Source organism: Corvus brachyrhynchos, unplaced genomic scaffold (genome assembly GCF_000691975.1).
Source record: "Corvus brachyrhynchos isolate BGI_N302 unplaced genomic scaffold, ASM69197v1 scaffold187, whole genome shotgun sequence".
NCBI classification, from domain to species: domain Eukaryota; kingdom Metazoa; phylum Chordata; class Aves; order Passeriformes; family Corvidae; genus Corvus; species Corvus brachyrhynchos.
This window is the reverse complement of record NW_008239050.1, coordinates 347,140-365,497: the sequence shown is the minus strand read 5'-3', so window position 1 is coordinate 365,497 and position 18,358 is coordinate 347,140. Positions and strand designations below refer to the sequence as shown.

The 18,358-nt window shown below is 43.9% G+C and overlaps 1 protein-coding gene across 2 annotated transcripts in view; it reads right to left on the bottom strand.

The window, feature by feature from the left end:
• Window positions 1-18,358, bottom strand: part of WISP1 (WNT1 inducible signaling pathway protein 1) — a 35,002-nt gene that overhangs the window by 15,655 nt on the left and 989 nt on the right. The window contains exon 2 of one of the 2 annotated variants that reach the window (XM_017739063.1): window positions 13,750-13,848. The exons of the other annotated variant lie outside the window; for it this stretch is intronic. Coding sequence (XP_017594552.1) covers window positions 13,750-13,848 — 99 coding nt within the window. The remainder of the gene's footprint in view (window positions 1-13,749; window positions 13,849-18,358) is intronic. 2 annotated transcript variants of the gene reach the window in all.

The following is an 18,358-nucleotide window of genomic DNA, read 5'->3' as shown; positions in this document are numbered from 1 at the left end:
GAGGCCTTGAAGATGCATCCAGACAGCAAGAGGTTGCTCTGATGCTCTGAACAAGCACCAGGCATCTGGAAATCCCTGAAAACAGGACTGTGGCAGTGCTAACACATCTGGGAAGTGCATGAGTATTGTCATCACACTGAGGGTGCAGAGGAAAAAGAGCCTCACACAGAAGACAAACCACAAAACCTCCCTGTGAGTAAAAGTCATATGACATGGTTAAGGCAGGGTGAGGGATGAACCATGAACATGAGATAACTGGAGTGCCCACATGATCACAAAGAGGAAAAGGGAACTGAGCACCTTCTACCTTTTCCCCCATCACCCTCTGGGGGCAGCTGATAATGCTGACAGCAGGACAGAAACAGCAGCATGGTCTATGCTGCTTCCAAGGGTTAAGTTTTCTACCTTCACTATTATGTAAGCCATAGAAACACTGAAGATAAGGGGCTAATGTGGATGTCTCAAACACCAACAGCCAAATAGCTGTGGAGCCAACCAAGGGTGTTGGTAATAACACACTGTGAGGAAGAACAGGATGTGGCTGGAGAAGGGATCATAGGCAGGTAGGGGCAGCACTTTTCTGGGATAAATGTCCTTGTTCTGGCTCCTGGAGATTAACACAAGACAGTACAGCACAAGGGCAGGGATGAGGCTGAGAAACTGACATGGACTGTACAGGAAATCAAGACCACCAAAGATCCCCAAAGCCCTCCAACCCATTTTCAGAAAAGTCAAGAAAAACAGACTGTCTGTGTATGCTAAATAATTTCCATAGAAAGTGAGAAACCTATCTCCAGGGCAGGGAAGATTTATCAATAAAATAGTACTTCCATGAAGCCGTGGTGTGTGTGCCCCCCAGGACCCTGGACACCCCATCAGACAGATCACCAGGACTGATGATATTTCTCTTCCCTCCTCTCTTCCTTTTTCTCTCTCTCCCCCTCTTCAATCCAATCCACCTCTCTCTCTCTCTTTTCTCTTTCACCCTATCCCTTTATCCAAAACCCACTGCCGTGGGTTACAGTAGGAGAACAGGGACTAACTTATACCAATTTCCATGCAATGTGAGTAATTTACCAATGAAACTTTGTCAACTTTTATGGACCCTTTGACTTTTGTCATTGTTTTCCAGCATGAACACCAAAGAATCTTGGGTGCTCCCCTTTCCTAAAAGGATGGGACACCATGTAAGTCCCTTCTGCCTCTTTGAAAATCCTAGAAAATATTCCCATGGCATTTCTCTATGATATTCTGTGAAATTATTCACACAGACACACATCTAAACAATCTTCAGTTCAGAGGTATGAAGGAAAGTATGAAAAGACACACAGCACAGAGCAGATGCTGCTTTAAATCACATCCTCAAGGAACTGAAGTGGAGAATTCCCTGGAGAGACATTATCTTCCTAATCTGTTTTCTTCCTAAAGCTGGTATCAAGCTTTTAGCCATATCACAAGGTACCAATGTCAAACAACTGCCTCTTAAAATCCCCCCAATAGATTTAATTATGTATTTTGTCACTGCGTTTTAGAATGTGCAGAAAAGGTTCTCCAAAGGGAATCTGAAGCCCTTTGCAGCAGAGATACCTGATGCCTAAAAAGAGGAGCAAGCAGCAGAATGCTAAGCACACATTTCTTAGCATTTTTTCTTCTGACTTAAAAAGCAGAAATCCACTAAACAACAACACACACATATGCAAAAATAGACTAAGGACTTTTGAACAAAACCAATAAATTCAATAGAAATGTAGCTGCAAGCTCTGCATGAGTTCAAATGTACAGAAGAACATGGTTGGAAAGGAGTCTGAGCCCATGCACAGCAGGTAGGCAGCAAGCCAGACACAGGGTGGTCCATAAGCTAGAGAAATGATGAATTGCTGTAAGCTCATATTAGAAGTTAAACTGAGATCAGCACAAACAGCTTTGCCAATTTTATGGTGAGATCATTTAGCAGGAGCACTGTGATTAGCTAGAGGCCTGCTTTTCCCAAGCTTTGCTGAGCTTATCTGGCTAAATCCCTGGAACAAGTCCAGCCTATCTGAAGAACTTTACTAGCTCAACATGTGGAGCAGAGACATTATATGCCAAAACATGTACACAATGACTCTTCCCGATGATGATATCAAAGATCATTAGGCCTAAAGCTACGAGGATGGAAAGGAACAGTAAAAAAATCTGTAATTTGTTAAATTTCTAGGTGGTAGTTTAGATTGGAGTACAGGCTTTGTCAGCAGAAAGGAGGAGACTGTAAATTTCAGATACTCAATGTACTCATCACCAGATATACCAGATCCAGGACACCCCTGTGCTGAGTTTTACACGATCTGTTACAAGTGGCAAGCCTGCACATGCAGTTTGGAGTCTACCAAAACAGACAATGTCAGAAAGAAGCATCCTCTTTCTTTGAAATCTAGGAAAACATCTGGTGATATTCCTATCCAGCTCCTCAGTCTCAGGGGTGATCAGGTGTGAAATGCTGTACTGTACCTGAATCTAAGAGATATGTAAAAGGACTTCAGAAGCCCACAGACTGAATGCCATCTAGAATGAAAATAATCCCTTAAAGCTGGCGCCAATCTGAGACGAATTCTTCAGGAGAGACTTTAACCTATCTCAGGATCATGCCAGAAATCAACATCAGCACTGCATTTCCAAGAGAGCATCTAATAAGACACGTAAAAACATGACTTGTTTTTACATATTATTAATTTTCTTAATGCTGTCATAAACTTCATGTAAGCTACAAGCCCAACCACAAGCAAACCAGCCTCCACTTTTTCTTTAAGAAAGGAAAGGAAAATCTGCTTTCAAGACAAGCCCATCTGGAGGGCAAGGTTTTGAGGCACACAGCAATCTGAGGGTCAATTAATCCCAGTAGAGGTAGAAAACTAATATTTTCTTCTCTGTGGATGTAGAGATTATTCATTTCTTACACAACCAAGAGGATATCTGACCAGCTTTCCCCCCAGAAAAGGCAAGAATCTGCTAGACCAGGTTTCTCAGAGCACCATCCAGCCTGGCCTTGAGCAATTCCAGAGATGGGGCATCCAAAACTTCTCTGGGCAACTGCGTTAGTGCCTTACCACCCTCACAGTAATGCATTTCTCCCTAATATCTAACCTAAATTCTTCTGATTTAAAACTGTTCCCCCATGTCCTATCACTATCTGCCCATGTAAAAAGTCTCTGTCCCTCTTTTTTATGAGCTGCTTTTATAAGTAATGGAAGGCCACAACGACTCCACTTGAAGATTTCTCTTTTCCAGGCTGAACAACCCAAACTCTTTCAGCTGGAGGGACATAGCTGGAGAGAGGAAGAGAAAGGGAGGAAATCAGTTTTGACTGGGACCTGGAGGCAGTAAGATATAATTACAAATAAAACTACAAAACAGAAGTTCCTTTTCTAATGTAGACCACAAAGCCACGTGGCTATGATACATGGATGCATCTTGTTCGCTTCTCATAGTCACTGCAAAGGATAAGTGACAGGCAGAACAGCATGAATAAACGTCCTGGTTTGAGACAAATTAAGGGAAATGCTCTGGGAGGAACATCCCCTCCAAAGAAGGCAGGTTTCAGCCACCCCTTCCCCCACCAGGTTTGGAAAGAAAATTCCTCAGAGGAAAGTGAAAAAGGAAAAAAAGCTATTTATTTAACAAACACAATTCACGCAGGCTTGGGAAAAGAATAATGCTAAATAATAGAACCTCTCACTGTGGAGAGAACCTGGGTAGATTTCAGAGTCCTTAGTGGCTGTGGCTTTCTCCTCTCCGGAGCTGGGGTTTCAGTGTGGGCCCCTCTGGGCTGAGGCGTAACGCCAATGTTCTGCTGTTGCCGATCAGTCCAGAAGAGAAGAAGAAGAAGAAGCCAAAGTCCCAGGGCTCCGTACTTTAGCTAATGAAGAAGAAACTAGGTAAAAAGCAAAAGGAATGAAACTCTCTTCCCTGCTGCAGAAGCAGAGCAGCCAGCGAGCTTATCTCTGTTTCTGAACACAGCGCTGAAGGATTTCCACCGGCTTCCCCCATCTCTTAAAGGTCTGCCTTAAAGCTACAGAAAAGGCACAGGTTTCATGTCTGGGCATAGAGCAGGCGATAGGGGATACACATCATAAAGTCACCCCAAGACACTAAAATATCAATGCCGTAAAAGAATATTTATGCTAACAAAAGTCAGATAATTTGCACAGCCAAATAAATTTGAGCTAGTCCATAAATAGATCCCCCTGGAAGTGAAATATATGAGCATTTTGGCTCCAAAAATATACTGGATCAAGTCACCAGCTCACTGTGCAGTGCTGTAGAAAATTTCAGGTTTGGTTATAAGCAGCAACCACACTTGTGAGACACTCAGTAGATCACTGGGATCTTTGGCACTGGTGAAATTATGTGTCAAAACCCACCCACTCTCCTCAGCTTTTCTGAGCAAGAGCTGCTTTCACAGCTGCTGGGTGCAAACCCTGGGCCCCTCTCTGCTGACAGTAGAGGGGATCATTGCACTGACCTCACAGGAGACTTGACAACTCTGCATAAAATGACTGATTTTAATGCAGCCAAAGGTAGAGAACATAAACTCTAGATTGGAAAACTAGGCATGGCTTTGTTATTTCAGCTCAGCTTTTAGCCTCTCTGTGTCTGCAGAGCAGGAGTGGTAACAATTCTTTTGCTACAAGGAACAAACTGAAGATTGTGAGCTGCCCAGACCATGGAGGAACATGCAGCCCCCAGGGAGATGGCAATGAATGAGGGCAAGGGAGATCCCAAGCGTTCCCCTATGAAGACATCAATATGGACAGGGAGAGGTAGGAAACCCAGAGATGCTACAAGGGCTAGAAGCCCAGGGCTTTGTTCGTGCTGTGCCTGTGAAGAACAAATTTCTATCCACTCACCCACAGAATAATCTGTATTCAGCTTTTAGCATATGAATTTTTCTGAATATGACTTTCAGATGTGTCTGGAAGAGTTCAAATATGGTGGAACACCACAGCTGAACACCTTCAAGACATCTACTTTAGAAAAAAAGGGTTTCTCAATTTTTTCACATTAAGGGGAACAATGATCTGGCAGATACCATATTCCTCAGGCTGGATATGCTTGTAGGTCCAGTTGAAGAGAGGTTTCACTCAGGATGGCACAGCCAGATGCAACCAGGTCCTCACCAATGGGTGTGATACCACCAACAGCATGAATTAAATAGGGCGTGATACCACCAATGACATCTATTAAATAGTTCACAGACCCAGAATGAAAACAGACACAGCTGAGGATTTTGTTCTGGTATGAAGGGCTGAAATACTCCTGGCATGTAATTTATCCCAAGCTGAAATCTGCTGGACACTTTCTCATCTCATGCACTAAAAATCCTCTTTACAGAAGTCTGGTACATTGGTTTTCTGCTGGTGCTCTTGCCAGGGAATGTAATGATTTCAATTACTGTGGATTAAACTTAGAAGGTGCAATTATTTTCCCCTCCACAAACACAACATGACAAAGTGGGGCTTGTGAAGGACAGAAGGGTTTTCACCAGCAGCAAGAGGAAATCCTGTTCCTTTTGAATGAAGTGTTAAGCCACAGCAGGATGTGCAATGTGTGGGATGTGCAAAAAGAAGAAGGAGAAATAAAAGGATTCTCTGGACAGATAAGGGAGGAAACTTTCTTTAAGGAGAGAAACTGGTGATGCTGAAGCAACATAACTGCAAGATTTGAAGGGTTAAACTGTCTGTTTACAGAGCCATCCAGTAGGAAACACAGCTGTATCAACAGGAAGCTGGAATCTGGAGTCAGAAATGCATTTTTAAAGTTGTCCTTTTCTTTCTCAAACCAACCAAGGAGATTAACAGTGGAGATTTAACACAAAAAAGAAAGAGCTCAAGTGTGCAAACTCTGCAGCAACAAAGGACAGAGAGGAGAGATGACAGCTTCCTGTGTGCTGGCACAGCACTTACCAGCAGTAGCATCCACTTTCCAGCCCACCATGAAGACATAAAGCCCTATTCAAGGCTTGAGGAAGTCTCACATGATGGGAATTTACTGATATGAGGATGACTGACAGGCCCTTAGGTCGAGCTGAGCCAGAAGCAGCCAAAGTGCTGTCTGCCAGGCCTCTGTGACTGTCCATCTCTCAACATACACCCCCACATTGTGCCTGGTGTCCAGGCCATTTTTCTCCTACCTCCCCTACTCTCCATGTTTGAATAGCCTTAAGAAGTTATAATTTCAATTTCCTATTTCTCAGTTCCTTTAGCCAAGCTCCCAGCCTCAGAGGAATGTCCAAGTCTCACTGGTTTCAATATGAATTCAGACACAAAGTAGAGAAAAACAAAGAGATGTTAGAACATTGGTGTGGATCTGTCTCAGGTTCCTGACCCTACACAGAGCTCCCATTAGCTTTCCAAGGAAGCAGTTGAATTCAGCATTATAATTGTGATACAAAAGGACTTTTCTTCCTCTACCTCCTCTCCCCCCACCCCCTTTTCTGATACAGTTCATCAGAACTCTATAAAAATGGCAGGAAGTGCATTTGCATTTTCATCAGAAGGTGAGTATAAAAACTGAATTTTGTTACACAGCACTTGGAGTATCCTTCCTACTCAGTCTCTTTTACAAGAGAAAACAAACCACAGACACACAAGCAAGCCAACCTGTTACAAAGAGACTGATGCAAAATGAGAAGGAACAACATTTTATTTTTCCAAATACACTCATTTTTTAAGTCAAGAACTAATAATTTCAAGTCCGCTACAAACTGCAATGTGGTTGAGAGGCTGACCTTTAGGGACCAGGGTCTCGCACCCCATGTTCACAGACCCTACAACCATTAACACCCCAAATCAGAAGAGAAAACAAATACTACCTGCTTGGTAGTAGCTATGAAGAGAGAATGCCTGGGTTTTACATTCACTCTGCTACATTTTAACCTTATTTTCAATCATTAAGAGGGACTTAAATCCATATCCTGTTCATATGTGGGTTTTTTGGTTTTGGTTTTTTTTTTTTTTTCAGGTAATTACCCAACTCAGGGTAAATGTTGATCTATCATTTCATGCCATAGATTTTAATAGCACCAAATAATCCACATAGATTGACCAAAAAAAAAAAAAAAAAGAGCAAAACCTGTAGGGAATGTGCATAATTTACACTTTAATAGCATTAAAAGGAAATAAGATGATCACAAAATTTTATGAGATTAAAAAAATACCAAAAAGCACTGGGCAGAGGCAGAGGCTGAAAATCCAGGGGAACTGCCAGGAGGCAGCAAGTATGTTTATAATATTAAGATCATTTAGAATGACGACTATTCAAATATCTCAGAAAGATGTATTCAACATTCGTGAGAAGAGAATAAAAGAATGGTTATGTTCCAAAACGGTATTTCCTCAGCTCTGAACTGGGGTTCATGAGGAAGTTCCCATCAACAGATGTTCTGCAATTGTCTCTGCAGCTCTGGTTTAAGGGAAATCTCTTTTTAATAGTTTGGCTACTTGATAGCATTCTTTAAAGAAAACCTTGAATTCAGATTCAAAATTTTCACCTTGATGTTCTCTCCGATTTGTAAAGTTCCCTTACTTTGTCATGGGCAATTTCTCCACATTTAGTCCATGTTGGTCTGGATTTCCATAGAGCTCACATTTAAAATTCCACAGACCTGGCACATGAAAGTTCCTTCTCTTGGCTGCTAGCCCATGGCTAGGAAAATAATTCTTTCCTTTTCTGAAAATCAGCAGCATTTGGCTGAGAATATTTGGCGTGCAAGGCTTGGATAGAGCCAGTTAAGCCCTCGTGTCAGCTCACAGGGCCATTGCATTGTGACACAGTTCTGAATCCTACCCTGGAGCCCCATGCCAAGGTGAGGCCACCTGGGGCTGTGGGTGCCCAGGCCCTGAGGTCACTAACTGGGGTTCATCTGCCCTGGCAGCCCCACACTGTGGCCCTGGGAAGCAGTGAGTCCTCAGTGCTGACAGAACACCACGGGGTTCTCTCAGCCACGTTTTGGCTGCCCAGAGCAGCAGCTGAGCAGAGCATCAGGGATGAGAAGCCAGCAGGGAGAGAGAGCCAAAGGGAGCTTGGAGAGATCACCCAGATAAGTCTCCCATGTGAGGCTTGGCTGATGGGTTGATCCAAACAATTTTTCTAAGAGATGTTTTTAATTTTTTTAGTGAGAACTGCTGTGGAGGAGCAGCCAGCAGAGTGATGGCTACGGGCAGCATCTTGTCCCATGTACATGAAAGAGAAGGAAGGGGGGTTATGAGTCCCTGAACAGGGAGAACAGGCTGTTCCTGAAGATCTGGCCCGGAAAAAGCAAAAAGAGCAAATTTGTGCAGTGGGAATGAGGGGGCTTAGAAGAAGTCAGAGCCAGCTCTTGAGCCAGCCTGGGCTCTGCTCTCCAGACTTTAGTCCAGATATGCTTGAAGATCAGATCCTCTTTTAATACACAACAGAAAGCCCCAAAAAGCAGCTGTACCTTCCCTACCACCCCTAACAAAAGCTGACACATTGCAAATGGGGAAGAAAGAAAATAGAGAGAGGCCTTGACTTTTACAAGACTTTGGGGGCAAAACCATAGCTTTTGAATTAAATACAGTGGAAACTACAAGCACGGAAAAGAGAACACTTCCTGGCACAAATTCATTAACAAAAAAAAGAAAAGGAGTAAAATTATAAGTATAGAAAAAGAATGAATTTAGCCAGAGAATTAATCCCCTGAGTCCCAAGGTCAGTGGAAACAGAATTGAAATTCAGGGCTTTGGTAAAAAGAGATGCCAGAGAATGAACCTAAAAAACTGATGCAAAAAGAGATGCCAGAGAATGAACCTAAAAAACTGATGCAAGAATTAATTATGAAAGCTGGTATACTTAAAGGTATCAGCTCTCCAACTGGGAATGCACACGTGTCACTTGTACGAGCTAGAAGAGTGTGTCACATTCTGTTTCTAGGAGGGATTACTCACGGTGGAACGAAGCAACTTTCATGAGGGTGATATTATTAAGTAATTCTGTATTAATCTGGGGCCCCAGAGGTGAAGTGACTGTCCCAAAGGCAGACAGGATGTCTGTGGCAGAGCCAGAAATAGCACTTAGATTTCTTGTTCCTACACTGTAACCATACCATGATCCCTCCTCCTAAACACAGCTAATAAACCAAGTCATTGAGTTCTTACTGCATGCAAAAAAGAAATTGTTCCACTGAGCTGCCTCTCAGGTGCTCTCAGCTCAGCAAAGCCACTTTCTTAGCGTTTGAGGTTCAACCCTCACATGCACCTGATGCCTGCAAAAGGGTAGAACTCGTTCATCTCTCCAACACCTTCAAGTCCCACACATCCTTGGTGATCAGCAGTTTATAGCTTGATGGATCTGTGCAGTGATGAAGTGGGTCTTTCACACATGATTCCCTCTTGTTTGCAGGCAGCTGTGATACTGCTGGGGCCCAGGCTAAACCAAGCAGTCGACAAAATTCCCGTTTGTGATCCAGAGACCTGCTGACACTACGAATGGCAAAACACAGAACAAAATAAAGCAAAACAAAATACAACCTTGCTCAGGCCGGGGTATTGCTGCCACTTCCCCATCCCAAACAATGCCAGCCTGGAAAGTGGCAACATCTCAGCCGTTAAACAGTTAACGCTGCTGCTTCCACCCATGGAGGAGGACACCAGCTGTGTGGTTGGCCCCTCGGAGGATAAAGATGAATTGCTAATTGTGTGGTTACTGACATTTGGTCTCCCACACCCCCGACACGCGAGGGCAGTGTTGGTGCACAAATGGTGCTCCCCGGCAGCCCTGCACAGAACCCTGCTTCTCCCGAGCATCCCCCTGGGCCAAGGCTGCTCTGCAGACACCATTTGTACCAGAAAAACCACATTTGAGAAGCGTATGGGGAGGGGGAGGGAGGTGTTAAGCCAGGATATTTATATCCTCTCTCAGCTCCCACTGCAGAGGCAGTTTCTCTAAGGAAGTTTCTCCTGTATGTTAGAGGCTGAACAAGGAAACCAAGATCAACCCCTTTATAGTCATATAGTCACATGGGAATGAAACAAATTCAATTATTTAATAATTGCTCTATAAAATGTTACAGTTATCGAGGATGCAGAGGTTTTAAAGGAATCTCAACTTTGCTGCTGTAATATCCATTTACTTCTCTGATCAACACTCCAGCCTCCCAGATGATACTCAGGCAAGCATTTTAATATAGCTGGGACAGGGAGAAACAATGAAAAATATGGCACAAACATCTCCTCAAGTGCAAGTAGACTCTCTGTATGGAAAAACTGACACAAACAAAAAAAAAATACAAGGGGGGTGGGTATATACATATGTGTATTTTTTATATATATACACACATATGTAAAACACACAGAATTAAGCATATCACATATCATCTTAAAAAAGCTGAAGCATCTTATTTGAGCCTGAAACTAGGCATGTAATGCATTGTTCCACTACAAACCCCGGAGCTCACCCACACCCAGGCAGCTTTGGTGAGCCAGGAATTCACCAGCCTTCATGAGCAGGATCACACTGCTTCTGTGGGGAACCCCAGTGCACTGAGCAAAATTAGCACAGGTTTTGATGCAAAATCTGGACATACAAGTCAAGCAACCTTCAGAATTCCACTACCTATGACCCCTTTGTCAGGCTCAGAGACTGCTGCACTGTATGTTCATTTCATACAAACGTTCGAATACATGTAATTTTAAAAATGTACCCTTGGGACTCTACTAAAACAGTGAAAATTAATAATGAACAGTCTCCATAAATGAACTGCAGTGTTAAATAGCAGGGATGCCATTTTATATTTAACTACTAGGGTCAAATGTGGAAATAAAACTCAGAGAAAGGCACCAACTGAATTTGCCCTCATTCTCTTACATCAATGTTTATCAGCCCCCACACAGATGCTGTGGGTATGATCCAGCCCTGTAAGTCCAAGGTCCAGCAGGAAATATTGCCAGCAGTACTTATCAATAAATCACCTGCTGAATGGCTGAAATAGTTAATGGAACCTGGATATTTTCCTAATTATTTTTGTCCACCCTTTTTTTCCCCCCTCATTAAAATGTAACCAAAGAGTTTTATAGTGTAGTCCACTTGCAGATTCTTAGCACTGGCTGCAGTTTCTGTGGTTTGGTCCTTCCTTGCTAAATGGCTAAAACGACCCAGCTGTTACTCTAAACGCAGGGAGCTGGGAGCCTGGGGGCAGCCAGGAGCATGTGCCAGCCAGTCAGAGGAGAACTTAATTCTCCCCGCATGGATTTCGACATCTTTGCCTGCCTCTCGGCCCAGATACAGAGAGTTCCCTCTGTCACAGCTGATATAAGTTGGTGATCATAAATGTGAGCTATAGCCTGCTTGGTCGTCACATACATCCAGGAATATACTGGTGAAAAAACCAGAAAGGAGGATCTGCAAGTCCAAAAACGTCAGATACAGAAGGACCTCATGTACTCACAGCTGTGAGAATGCCAAGGACACATCAGGCATGGCAGTGATAATGGCACAGGGGTGTAGAGCACAGCCAGGAGATGCTATAGGATAGTCATGGCACTTTCTAGGGAAGTTCCCAGTCTCCCTGCAGAGCCCTGGTATATTATTGTCCACCCAGTGCAAGAAGGCTGGTCCCTACATGGATAAAACAAGTTAGGAGTCATTGCACTGGGTGATTGGTGTGGTCCCCAAAAGGCATCAAACTGTGTTTCAGCAAAGCCATGCTCCATTTTTTTCTCTATATTCTTCTTTTCACGGGTCAAGGATATATGTGTGGAGAAGAGGAAACTTCAGCAAGCGAAAAAACAACCCCCCACCCATCCTGCCATCAACTGTTACTCAAAAAGCTTCAGTAAGAAAACAACAAAAAGAAAAGCAGGATGGTAGTCTGGAAAACTGGTAGAGCATAGAACAATTCAAAACTTTTATCAGTAAGAAAACAACAAAAAGAAAAGCAGGATAGTAGTCTGGAAAACAATTCAAAACTTTAAAGCCACTCAGAAATTAAAGTGTGAGTTGCATTTACAGATTCTAGAAAAGGGGAAGTGCAACACTTCACATGCAGCTATAAAATATTGCTACCTTCTAATGAAAATAGAAAAGAAATGTTTAATAACAATAGTCTGTGAGTCATTCAGAGCAATTTTGGTCAAAGCTATGAAGCCTGTGTGGGCTGCACTGTTCCTGGTGGCATTTAGCTGATTTTCTGTCAGGTATTGTACAGAACTACAAAGTAGGTTACTACTCCTGACTTTACTGTGTTCTTTTCCTTATAAACAGATACTGCAAAGGTGCAAGGGGTAATGGTTTTAAACTGAAGGAGGGCCAGTTTGGATTAGACATAAGGAAGATTTTTGCAAGGGAAAACCAGAAAAGTGGTGGATGCTCCATCCCTGAAAACACTGAAGGTCAGGTTGGATGGCTCTGAGCAGCCGCGTTGAGTTGAAGATGCCCCTGCTCATTGCAAGAGGGCTGGACAGTATGACCTTCAAAAGTCTCTTCCAACCCAAACCATCCTATAATTCTATGACTACACATGATATTTACATGTTTCTGAATCTAATGTAAATACCAATGAGTCAAGCTACACAGCTGCATGCTAGAGATGTAATAATAAAACCAACCCATCGTTTCTACCTGGAAGTCTTTCACTGGAGATTACTTCAAAGTGTTTGGAAGGGAGAGGCCAAGTGTGCTTTAAGATTAGTAGGAGGAGTTTGTTTCAGCTCTAAGCAAAAGGTATAAAAGCAGCCAAAACACTACAGGTGTTGTGTGTTCTATACATCTGAGTGTCAATGAAATGCTGGACCAAGGGATCTTTCTGTGCCCTCCCATTGCCAAGCATGAGGCATTTTATCTAGAAAATTCTGTGAATTTGCAAGACAAGCTGTTAGGATAAGGTCCTTTTGCAGCGCCGGAATCGCTCCATGACAGCAAAGACTTAACTGTGCAGATGTCCAGCAACATCAGGATCCAGGTGACTCATAGCTCTCTGTGGATGAGCCCACAATTATTTCTACAAATACATCTCAGGTTTCCTTTTGGGCTCATTGCACACCATCCTGGATTTTGTGAAATTTGGCTTTCCAACTTGCTCATCTCTTGTTTGCTTTATAGGTTAAGTGGAATGACAGACCCAGACTAATAAAACAAAAGAACAACGTGGGAGCTGTTGAGAAAGAGAAGAGGAACTGAGATGACCACACAGTCCTGGAATGCATTACCAACCCAAGTATTAGAAATTCATTACTCAAGTTGTGCTGCAAAGCTCAGCTTAAGTGCTATCTTCTTCCACAGCTGTTTCAGCCTACAGGCTCTCCTTTCCTTCCCCATCCACAAGAGTATTTACTTGTGGGCCAGAGCCAGTGGTTGGCACCCACAGAAGTAAAAATGCCTTTTTTCCCTTTTACTTTCCCACACCTAGCCCAGATGCAAGGATTACAAAGCCCAGCAGCAGCCTATGAGAAGATACAAGGGATTAAAAGGACTCCAGAAGCTTCACCCAGGATGCCAGAACACACATGAGGGTTCAGTACGGATGCAAAAAATAACAGAGCACCAGCAGAGGTACATCCTGAAGCTGGGAGACCACCAGGCTGCAAGAGAACCCATGATCCTCATCACAGCTAAGGAAACTCAGAGCAGCACTGAAGAATACCTGCACAGAGCTGCTAAAGCAGCAGTGAGAGCCCCTTGACCCTGCAACATATCCATAAAAATCAGATCTGCAATCTCCTGCCAACCTGCAGCAATGGGAAGCTGAAGACAACTCACCTCAGGATGCAGCAAACCCTGGGTGGCACAACACATGGAGAGGGAATGATGGGGAAATTGGGTGCTGGAAGACCAGTCCAAGAAACTGGGTCCAAATTCCTGATGGACATCAGAACACAGAAAGGAAACAAATGGATATATTTTCTTTGGGCCTATCACTGCCAAGTTAGCAGCTACCAGTCAGTGTTTCTACTCAACAGAAAGGGAAAATTGTGCTTTTAAGACAAGGACAATAAGAATGAGGATGCTTGAACTATATTAATAGAAAGCAAAGGGGGAAGCAAGAGGAACAAGTTCATCCAGGGTACCTATCCAAACCTCCTACTGACAAATCTGAAAGACTGAGGAAACCTCGCCCTGTTTTCTGGGCCACAACATGAGACACTGTCAAGTTCAATACACGAATGTATCTTCAGCTGAAGCTGTGGGTGTCCAGCTTTTGCCAGGCCACAGCTGCCAAGGTTCACATACACAACATTATTTCTTGGGTTTATAAACAGATTCAATTCCACTCATGCATGAGAGCCAGGGCTGTCCAGACAGGAATGCTCAAGACCCCTCTGGGACACTGAGACATCCAAAAAGAGCAGTTCTCAGTAAGCTGAGCCTTGGTAAGATGCTAAAGCAACTCTTAACATCCCAGCATGGGAGCCCAGAGCTTCTGAAGAAAGAAGAGAAATGTCCCATGCGGGAGTATGGAGGACTTCTGAAAATTTTGACCATAGCACCTGGGGAAGGCACAAGAAACTAAATGTGCATGACACTTTGAAAGGACAGACACACAGAATCATCATATAAATCTCACACTTTTGCTAAAATCCATAGCTACCACTTATAACTAATGTCTTTTCCTGAAGGCAGGACAGCTGCAGTGTGGAATGGGGACAGGACCTGCCCCAGGGGACATAAACAGGCAGTGGCACAACTGTGAGGAGGGTGAGGAAGCCAATTCCTGTCCCCAACTCTGATGCTGGAAAAGAGATTGTTTCACACTACTAAAGCAAATTCAGGAGAAATTGGACGCAGACAAGAGAAATTTTGAAGAAAATGCATCAGGTCCTGCTTCTCTCAGCAGAAAGTAAGTGTGTGTGTGTGTGTGTGTGTGTGTGTGTGTGTGTGTGTGTGTGTGTGTGTGTGTGTACATAGGAAGCATCTTCATCAGAAACAGACTTGGGTGTGGGCCTCTGATCTGTGTGAAGAACATTCAGTGCTACCTTCAGGATGTTGCCTTAGCCATGATCTCATTCTGCAAGTGGATGTGTGAGGGGGGACTGCCAAATGAAAGATCAGCTTTGGGAAGGCCCTATGCACGATGCAGCCATACCCATGGGAGCTGTGTCTGCCAGCTTCAAGCCTCAAGATGATAATTTTCATAGCTGAATCTTCAGCTGCTATAACCAGAGCAATTTTAATTGACATCTACAATTTATGGAAGTGTAGGGTAAGAGCCCTTCTACAGAGAAGTGTATCCAGTGTATCTCTGGTAACCAGATGTTGTCAAGCAAGAGGGAATGGTGGGAAGGTGTGAGGGACAAGGCACAGCAGCTTTGAACCTGTGCTGCCTGAGATTATCTGTGCCCCATTAGCCATGGTGCAAACCTTGAACCTTCTGTTAAGAAGCACTTAACAGGTAAACCTCAGATCACCCTCCCTGGAGAGGCATGGGATTTTTGCAGGCAGGAATAAAGATGTCACTTTTTCTTTTCTTTATGTTTTTGTTTTGCTTTGTTTAGGGTTTTTTTGTTTACGTTTGGTCAGAATGTATTTTTTCCTGGAAGACCCCAAAGAAATTTAATAATTTTTTCCTGCTAACAAATCAAAATATTTTAAAGATTAAATTCTTGGCTTTGTATCTGTACAGATAAATCTCATAAAAGAAGGAAAAACAACACATTGTGGTTCTTAACACAGCCTGAGGCAGCCCTGAGCCTGGGTCATTATCAGATACTATGTCATGAAATAGGTTCCCACAAAGGAGATGGTGCCAAATAAAACCATCTTTGGCCATCTCTCTCTTCCCTCCCATCGACCAAAGCCAAAACCTTTGTGTTTGTGTACCATGACTGCCATCACATCAAATAAATCAATACCTGCCTGCTAGTTGATGTGATGAAGAACAACTTGATTCTTTGCTTTTTCTCTATTTGAGAAGTCCGCACATTTGCATTCACCCTATTATTTTTTATTTTAGATTTTCAGTTCCACACATCACCCATTCTTCCACTTCAAATGTTTTAGAGAGCCTCAATGCTGTTCCTATTCTCTACTAATTTTCTACAAAGTGTGGAATAATTTTGTTAATCTTCACCCCGGTTTAGGACATTTTGTCCTTTCTGAACAAGTGGTCTCACACTTCTGAATCATCAGGACTAGAGACTGAAGATTCTGGCTCTGACTCCTCAATGTGCAACACTGAAAGGAGCCAATGTATCCACTTTTAAAGTCCTTTCTGCAAAAATGACTCAGGCACTGAGTAATCTCAGCCTGGTTGAAGGGACTTAGGCTCCCATGGTCTCTGTCCTTATATCTATGTTAAAAAAAAAGTATTTCAGGACATTTTTCAAAACTTATGCCTGAAATTCCAGCTATGCTCAGTTATTTTTTTCTTCACAAGCCCATCACCTGTGCAGTTTTGCCCTAATAAAAAGCCCCTATTGATAAAACTCTAAGAACTCAGTAACTGCTTGTAGTTTCAAACAGTGCTAGGGGATGCAGAACCTGAGAGCTGCCTTCAGAAATGCCCTGCCTGACCTTCCCATATCATCTCCTCTGCCTTTCTCCCTGGAACAATATTATATCTAACCCAGAGAGCCAGCCCTCTTCTTTCCCAGTGGAACATCTTTTTCTGTCCATTGTTCTTCCTATACATGAAGAGTAATATGTCTCCAGGGAGCCCACAGGGCTTTGCAAAGTGTGTACAGTGACCTGCCTGGTGCTACCATTCCATGGATGTCACTGCAGAGTTGGAAAGGTCTTTATCACTGTTGTGATGATGCCAGCAAAGACAAAAACTATGGATGATGAGGTGGGGCAGTGTTGGAGCTTTACCAGGACTCATCTGTTCTGACTCTCATGACTTAACTAAAGTATCTCATAAGCAGGGTAGCCATGCCAGCTAAATGTTCACAATATACCACAATAATTGCAATATTCCTTGTTTCTTCGGACAACACCCTTAATCAGACCAAACTAAGCCTTCTCTGATCCCAAAAGTCCTTTAAGTACTACACAGGCTGATACTCCTTCCCAGATGCTCTCCCCAGCCCCTCTCACTGATCCATACTCTGCACTCTTTTCATCCCTATTTCCTCACTCCCTTACATATGACAAACCAGAACCTGCTTTTCACCAGCCTACCAACCCCCCATAACATCCCAGTTCAGGCATGGAAAGGGCCCACAGAAAGCCAGCTCATTACTGGGGAGAAATTATCCCTACTCAATAGTTTCTAAGCACAACCTTCCAAGGTCCAGCCCCATGGGTGTGTTCAGGAGGTGACAGTGTCCCGGAATGCTCCAGAGAGCAGTTTCACCTGCTCTGTTCAATGGAAAGTCTGAGCTGAAACTGTTGAGACCCAGGAGACTTTTTAGGCTATTTTTTATACTGTTTTAACTCTTTTTAGATACTCTTTAGACCAAACATGCTTCTAGAAATATCTGGATTGCGTTCACTTGCCTACCCCCTCAGCAAACGCATGTGCCTGCATGCACTCACACATATTTTCATGCCACAGCAGGTTTTTTACAAAAATCTTTGATACCAAGGGAACCCAGGACAACCACTGTACAATTTACAAGGCTCACACAGATCTCCTCTAGTGACAGTGTTTGGGGGGTGGGGGGCAGCTCCCTTTGTTTAATTTTTTCTTGCTGAACAAAAATCAGCTGTGATAAGAACCAGCTTCCCTCAGGAGCACAAGAGGTGAGGTTTGTTGTTTGCCAGTTTTGTGTTGTGTTTTATTTCCCAGAAATAGGGAAATAAAATAGGCCTTGTTATCAATCTATCTCGTCATCCACGCAGGACTTATCCCTGTGCCATCTGCTGTCACACAGGTGTGCCTGCTGTGCCGCACCACGCGGTGCTTTCCTGGTTTAAAGTGTGGCTGTATCTCACAACACACGAGCCAGCCCCCGGTGCCGGCAGCTCTGCCACGCAAAATCCCCTGTGCAGAGCGGTTGATGTCACGCCGCTCCAAGCGGAGGGATGCTCAGACACAGCTTACACGTGTCTGCCTCAGGGAACACCTCACTTTAAGCTGGGCAGTCCAAACGGGTCCCTAACATCCCCTTCACTTCCAGGATCCCCACGGCTCCCTGAACCCCGAGTCCAGCGCTGGCTCCGGGGATGGGGGACAGGGGACCGCTCCCCCTCCGGGGATAGGCTCTGCTTCTCCCGTCGGACCCTCACCGCTTCCCACGGCTGCTCTCAATCCAACCCTCTCTCTCGGGAATTCTACCCAAGCTGCGGCCACGCACCGGGAAAAGCAAAGAAAAACTCCGGCACCTTCGGGAAAGAAGCGTCTTCCCCGGACAGGTTTTTCCAGAGAAGAGGGGGAGGAAAGCGGCTGCTGCTGCGTGGAGAGGCAGCTCCAGGAGACCGGGAGGGGGAT